This window comes from Penaeus chinensis, chromosome 41 (assembly GCF_019202785.1).
Source record: "Penaeus chinensis breed Huanghai No. 1 chromosome 41, ASM1920278v2, whole genome shotgun sequence".
Classification (NCBI taxonomy): Eukaryota; Metazoa; Arthropoda; class Malacostraca; order Decapoda; family Penaeidae; genus Penaeus; species Penaeus chinensis.
In genome coordinates, this window is record NC_061859.1 from 26459507 (window position 1) to 26467006 (window position 7500).

A 7500-nucleotide genomic window follows, 5' to 3' on the forward strand; every position below is an offset into this window, starting at 1 on the left:
AAGAGATTCAACATCGTCTCCACAGTGCGGTGCATCGGCTATTGCGGAGCAGGGGATTGTTGCTCTGACCAGGGTGATCAAACCTCTGGTGCCAGCTGTGCTTGGCAACATGAAGACCTGATACCCTGAGAAGCAAACAGTCCCCTCTGTTAATGTTTGTTGGAGCATGACAATGTCAATGTTCTTTGATCGCACTTTTGCGTGGTGGATGGTATTCCTTGTATTGAAGCAATAGCTGTAGTAGTATGCTTAGACTGTGTGCCATAATACTACTTGGTATTAATTACATCTGAAACATCTTTGTATTTGGATTCAGAGTCAGTTTCCCCATCAATGTTGGTATCTGACATGTCGGAGTCTGACAACATTGTGAAGTCCTCGCTGATTGAGGGATCTTCATCTGTTTAAGGGCTATTTATCAAGCTATCTATGAATCCACTGGGAGCTGGAGAGCCTTTGGTAGCTCTGACTTTTGTTTTTTATTTCTCTTTCAGGCTTTGCCTGTGTGTTCCTGGCCTTTGCTGGCTTTACCTGGGTAAGCTCAGCCTGCTCTGGGGCTAGTTTGGGGGATAACACTAGGGATTTCCCCTAATTCTGCCACAGTGGGTATTTGAATGTTTTGGACCTCGCAAATTGACGAGAGGAAGGAGCTGTAGTGGAGGGTGCCGGAGTTACTCTCCGGGGGAACTGATTGGGGCTTCAGTGTCTGGACTTCAGCAGGCTGAGGCTCCAGCGTCTGGGATTTAGCTGGCTGAGGCTCCATTGACTGAGCCTGCATAGGTCGAGGCTCCGCTGACTGGGCCTGTACAGACCGAGCCTTTGGCGCCTGGGGCTGTGGACGTTCAAGCTGGGCCTGAACCGTTTGAGTTGGGGGTTTAACGACTTTCAGGATGCCCCAAGAGTCAGATTCCACGAGGTCGAGGTCAGGAAGGTTGTTTGCTGACAGCGCTACCCTGGTATGATATCTGAAGCCCTTTTCAGGGGCTATGATATCTTGCATGTGAGCATGCAAGAGGACTACGAGAATCTCTTTGGAGAGGTCATTAGGAAAAGCCAGGTGAATGACAGGATCTGTTTTAGTGTGTTTGATGTCTGAATAGTTTCCAGGCATTGGTGGTGGCACGAACAGTTTCCTGTGCTGCCTTTTGGGCCACGGCCCTGTATAGTTTTGTCTCTTTTTCTTTTTCTTTCGCCCTACTTTTTCCTGGGAGACTCTCAAGGCCTCTTGTCTGGGTAGGGCAGGTGTTGGCAAATGTTCTATGGGCACCGCCACAGTTAAGGCATTTCTTAACGGAACTTCTACAGTCCTGTAGGAGTGGGTGTTGGAACCGCACTCTGAGCACCTGGCATTCTTCTCTGCTTTGCAGTGGGGTTTCAGGTGGCCATACCTTTCGAATTATATCTACCAGGGGACAACATATAATTTGAAAAGATATATCCCCTTCTCCTTGATTTTTTTTTTTTTTTTTTTTTTTTTTTTTTTTTTTTTTTTTTTTACCATGGCATGATCAGAGAAAACTGACCTTAATGATGTAGTTGAGCTTCATGATTTAGATGTGCTCAACTTGGGCTCCTGGGAAAGAGGCCGTGATTTTGTCCACTATGTTAAGTTCGGATTCGTTGACAACTTGGCGGTCTAATTTCTTGAATACAAGAGTGAGTTTTGCCTTCATGTCAACAGGGAGGAAAGGGGAGAAACCAAGGTTTTCTAGAGTATGGACGACATCCTTTGAGAAGAGCTTCTCAAGGTCAGGTAACCGTCATGGATGGTGAAGTACCGACGTACTCTGATCTCTGCAGTGAAGAGTGGATTAGCAAGGGTCTTACGTTTTCCCTGGTGGGACCACCGAGGGCTTTAATCTTAATTTTGGCCATATCAGAGGTTGGGCATGGGAGAGGTGGAGAGTTGCAGGATGAGTGGTGCGGCTGAGGTGAGGCTGAGATGATGGAGAGAGAGAGAGAAGGCAGGCTGGTTGCGTTCTCCAGTGCACTAGGGGATTGGAGCTCTGTGTTGGGCCACTCCTTATTGCCAATGCTTGCTACAAAGGGGCAACAGGTAAGCACCACCAAGACAAAAAGCCTCTTGAGGGACTTATGTAGGTCCAGGTGACCACAAAAAACGAAGAGAATGCAGTAGGAGAAAAGGCACACCTGAATGTCGTCTCAGACTGCTGGGCCTCCCCATACAAGTTTTCCTGAGATAGAGCTGCGGGTCTGAATTAACCAATTTGTTATTATTGTTACTCTCTTCGCATGGGACTTCTATCTTATCTTCTGAGTTCCCCAGAAAGCCTCCTTGCATAAATCTTTGGACAATCTTTATGCATCTGCCTGTATATCTTATATTGCATGTGCAATGTAATGTGTATGAGTATGTATTGACCATTACATACAGTAAATGTGTTATAAAGCAAATTTACACACACACACGCACACATACACACACACAGACACACACACACACACACACACACACACACACACACACACACACACACACACACACACACACACACACACACACACTATAAGAATGTATAAATAGCTTCCATGTGGCGTACAGAAGCACGTATACGCGTGGCTTCACCGCAGGCGCCCCAACGTGCCCCACGCCCCAACCAGTACTTAAGGCTCAGGATGACCCAGGTCAGAGAGAGTCACTTCACAGAGTACCCGCCGACTGCTTGTCGGGGCAGGCCCCAACCGCGCGCTCCCCTGCGGCCTGACGACCAAGCACTAAGCCTTATCCAGACTTGTATCCGTGTGAATATCTGTTGCTTACGCTTCTCAATAAAAGAGGTGAAGCCAACCGTCCGTTTCACTACTCCTGCTAAACCATATGTTTAAGGTGTCATTTAAATACCCTTTACACACACACAGTTATGTATATTTGTATATGCATGTACTCTTATGATGTATAGAGAAAATACTGTCACACCATGACGTGTTGGTATTTGACGCCAGGCACATTTTCTTAGTAAGTGTATAAAACACAAGTGAAAATGAGCAAATTATTTGTCTGAATGAAATAATAATTTTCGTCTAGAATTCGGTTAAACTCTGCGGCAATTTAACGTCGCGTTTCTGTCGGTGTGGCATCTTTTCTCTGAAAACAATTACAATATTTTTTTTCGACCGATAGCAGGTTAACAAAATCATTTAGTAATTAACAGGTAGATGTGGTTAATTATCTAAAAAAAAAATGTGATGAAAATACTGAAATTTGATGAACATTGTGCTTTAGCGTCATTTGATCACTCTAATGACCATCAGATCAGTATCACCAAGCAAGCTATTTAGAAAGAAATGCGCCCCGCCGCTGTTTCAGGTTTGATTAAAAAAAAAATCATGAGGTAATTTATCTGCTTAGGTTTTCGGATGATATTTGGATAACGGACGGCGACAAAAATCGTGAAAGAGGACGAGATGCAGCAGAAAGAGGGAAAGAATATGAACTAATGCATAAAAGAAAGTTTAAGAAACGGAGAGAGATCAATGAATGAAAGAAAGAGGGAATGAAGGAGAAGTTGAGAGAAAAGAAGGGAGAAAAAATGATAACGTGAGAATAGGAGGAGAGAGAGAGGGAATGAATGTGATAAAGTGACTGAATGAAAGAATGAAAAAGACAAACAAAGAGAGTGACTAGATAAATCAAAAGTGAATGCAAGAAAATAATGTTGTAGAAGTCTCTAGGGTATTGGAATGCCTGTTTTGACATCATTAAGGTATCACATTTCTCTGAATTTTATATTTTCATTTTTTTGAGGGGTCAGTGTTATTAAAACTGTTCCTCAGCTTTATTGTTGAACAGATTTATCATGTGATACCAAATATTGCATTTTGACAAATACCTGTCAACTGATTCTGGTTATCCTTTTTAGGTTCAATGTGAAAAAATAAATATCAAATAGGATAAAGTAAGTAAAATACAAGTTTCAATAATGCTTATTGTATTACTTGTGGATGGCATCTTGTAATGTTCACATGCCAACAAAATGACCCCAAATTTATACAAAAAGTTTGATCAGCAGAAAAATCAACCAGATCATTCTAGTACAGTGAGTTGATATAATTTCTACTTAAAATGCTAACAGGTTTATAAGAAACACACAAATTCTGATCACATCTTCCTTTTTTTTATTTAGTGTTATTTCAGTATAGAATGTGGGTTGGATGTTAAAATACAAACTTAACCTCAGATTCTTAGCATGACTTAGGACCGAATCAGTGATTGTATCACTCTTGTGACTAATATGCGTACCAAATTTACCAGAAAAAAATCAGGAAAATTTTCTGGGCAAGATCTCAGAGAACCAACAGATAAAGAGCCTGAACAACAATATTTTAAGTTTGGTCATGTGTTAAGTCTTTTACATATAGTTGGCTAGCTATCTGTAATGGCAATCAGGATATCTACATATCTATGATGTTCTAAGGTGTTAGATATAATTACCCAGACTAGATCTCAGTATTTAAACAATTCTTTTGCAGGCAGAGCCAACAATGCCATATCTGCTTATGGCATTGTTATAATTTTTTAACAGCTTATGATCTAAAATAATTGCCAGCTTGGAGATCATCTGACACTGCTAATGTGTCTGATACACATTTCAAAACTTGTACCCTTGACATTCTAACTGTGGACAAGATTAGTATACCCAACTAACTGCCAAGACAGAAGACTATAATATAATATTAAGCTTGCTGATTATTTGTTGTCCATTACCACAATGTATATGGTGATGAAAATACAACCATCTACTCGGGCAGATATATCTAGTGTTGATATATCTACCTTTCATCAATTTAGCTAAAATGTGTATGCAAAAGATTCATGCAATGATATACTGTATATTTCAAGAGCTTTATTTTACAAAATGTACATTTGGACTAGACATACTGCAAAGATCTTAAGAATCATAAACGCGTTCAAACAAAATGACAAGCTCAGTATGGCTGGTATGTGGGAACAGGTCTACAGGAACTGCATATCTTGGTGTGAAAGGTGCAGATTTGTCCCTTTTACTTGCAATGCCACGAGTTGAACCAAGTTTGACAAAGTTTTCCATTGCAAAGCCTTCAGGTTTGCAACTAATGTATACTAGTTTGTTGATGGCTTCACACTGTCGGATTCCTCTAATGACATCTGGATCTGCAAAGAATATATTGTAGACTTCATACTTATTACTAACAATTCAAAACTGAAGCAGACTAACTAGTAACAATGTCAAATAAATGTTCACACTTATAAAGGATGTAGGTTACTTTACTAATCATTGTTCTAACATGTGCAAACACAATCCAAGCACTTTCTTTTTTTCTGAATCTGTTTCTCTGTCTGTCTGTATTATCTTGCTCACTAGCTTAGAGAATAAATATAAATACTTACGTAAACCTGCACGAGCAGGGTTCACAATGGCAACCACATCTGTGCAGTCAGAAAGTTCACTGATAATCCTAGGTAGAACCTATCAATTTCATAAAGAGACAGAAAGTAAATAATTTCTCAGCCATTAATTAATATTAAATTAGTCCCATCCATCAATAAAGTATTGCATAATACATATCACATACAGATAGTATTTTGGCTATTATGTAGCAAGCAAACCCATGATTATTATTATTTGCTTTACCTTTTCTGCTCTGCCTGCTAAGAAGGAAGCATTTTCCACATTGTTTTCTTTGGCGTTCCTCCTCGCATCATCCACAGCACCAGTGACAACCTCAATACCCACGGTCCCTCTGACATGTGGTGCCATAACCAGACTTATAGTTCCTGCAAGTGCATTTTTTTATGAGTCTCTATAAGATTACAATTTGATACTGAATCACTAAAAGAAAAAGAAGAAGAAGAAGAAAAAAAAGGATTATGAACTACTATCAAAATGATTTCAAACACTTAGGCAATGATTTTCCTTTTTTCTCTTTCAAACTTACCTGTTCCACAACAGATATCAAGAAGGGTTGTTATAGGAGAGACTTCAGCTATCTCCTTCACTGTGTTATATAATGTTTCTGCTCCTTTTGTGTTTACCTGCAACAATTTTTGACATCATAAAGCTTTTGTGTTAGACTTATGGAATGAAAACCTGTTTTACATAAGAACAACTCACTGATTTATTAATTGGCATCTCTATTTGTATCTGTATAAAATATAATCACACACTTTGCTTCATTAGTACACATTTTATGCTAAACTTTGCTCTAAAACTTCATTCTTATTAATTCTCTGCATAGTGTAAACAGTTTAGGACAAGCAGTTTTTACCTGGAAAAATGAATCAGGTGATATTTGAAATTTCAAATCTTGGCAGGTTTCTGTGATGTATCTCTGCCCTCCCACTAGTCTGTAAGGAGCTTGTTCACGAGTACATCTGGTGTGCTGGCTGTAAGAACATATATTATTACTTAGGGAATGCTTCTGAGTAAATGAATGAATAAATTATACCTATTAATTATTTATGGTTATCAATATAATTTAGCTGTTTAATGAGTACTAATCTATTTATTAACCATTTGGATTTATATATTCCATTATAAAATAACAGTCTGAGCAATCATTGTCATATGAAAACTGTAACTAATTAACTTATAGGTGACTTGTGCTTACAGTACTATATTGTATGTGACACAAACAACTTTGTGTATATCTAAATTGCTGATGTGTTCATTCTCAAGATTCACCTCTCAATAAATCCAACTTCTCTATATCCATTTCCTCTCACGCAAATTATCCCTGATGTAACAAGTCTTCTTTTGCATAACCACAACATACCAAGCTTGTAAATACAAGGAATCCAGCTCGTACTCAGATCCCTCTCCATCAAAGTAGTACTTCCTCAGATCTTCCATTATCTCCTGTATGCCATCCTCTCCAAGCTGCTGTGGATGGATGATGACCGTGGCCATCTTTTCCCCACTCTGGGTTGACCTCACAACTAAGTTCCTCCATACCCCTCCAGTGTCAAATCTGTGGCAAGCTTCGTGGCTTGACTGGCGGATGAAGTTCTGGAAACTCTGTGGAAGCAAAATCCTTTCTTCATAACATTTATATTTTTCAGTTACAGAATCCCCTTTTCTTTTTCTTCAGTTATATAATCACAGCAATACTCAAATAATGTTGGTGTTTATTTACCTCAGCAATTTGCTTATGACTATCTCTCATATTGATCAAAAAAGTTGGTGGCACACAAGTCATCAGGGGATCTGTGGGTCTGCCAACAAAAAAGCCAACTGTCTTCGGGTTGCCATCAACACCAAAATGAATTCCAAACTCATCCTTGTTCCTGTATGCTAGCACTTCTGGCTGGAAATAAATTGGTAAAAATTATATATATTTACTACAATAGCTATCTTTCTTTTTTTTTCCTCTTGTTATTCTGTCAAGGGAATCAGAAATTGCACAACACATAATCTTCATGATATATATATATATATATATATATATATATATATATATATATATATATATATGTATCTGTATCTCTGTATATCTATCTAT

The 7500-nt window shown here is 39.0% G+C and overlaps 1 protein-coding gene across 3 annotated transcripts in view; it reads right to left on the minus strand.

The window, feature by feature from the left end:
• Positions 1-4852: 4852 nt before the first annotated feature.
• LOC125047710 (tRNA (uracil(54)-C(5))-methyltransferase homolog) overlaps positions 4853-7500 on the minus strand; it is a 9105-nt gene continuing 6457 nt past the window's right edge. For all 3 annotated transcript variants that reach the window (XM_047646092.1, XM_047646091.1, XM_047646093.1), the window contains 7 exons: positions 7135-7305; positions 6775-7016; positions 6268-6385; positions 5938-6034; positions 5634-5776; positions 5390-5468; positions 4853-5152 (listed from right to left, as the gene is read on the minus strand). In XM_047646092.1, coding sequence (XP_047502048.1) covers positions 4911-5152; positions 5390-5468; positions 5634-5776; positions 5938-6034; positions 6268-6385; positions 6775-7016; positions 7135-7305 — 1092 coding nt within the window. In that variant the 3' untranslated portion in view covers positions 4853-4910. The remainder of the gene's footprint in view (positions 5153-5389; positions 5469-5633; positions 5777-5937; positions 6035-6267; positions 6386-6774; positions 7017-7134; positions 7306-7500) is intronic.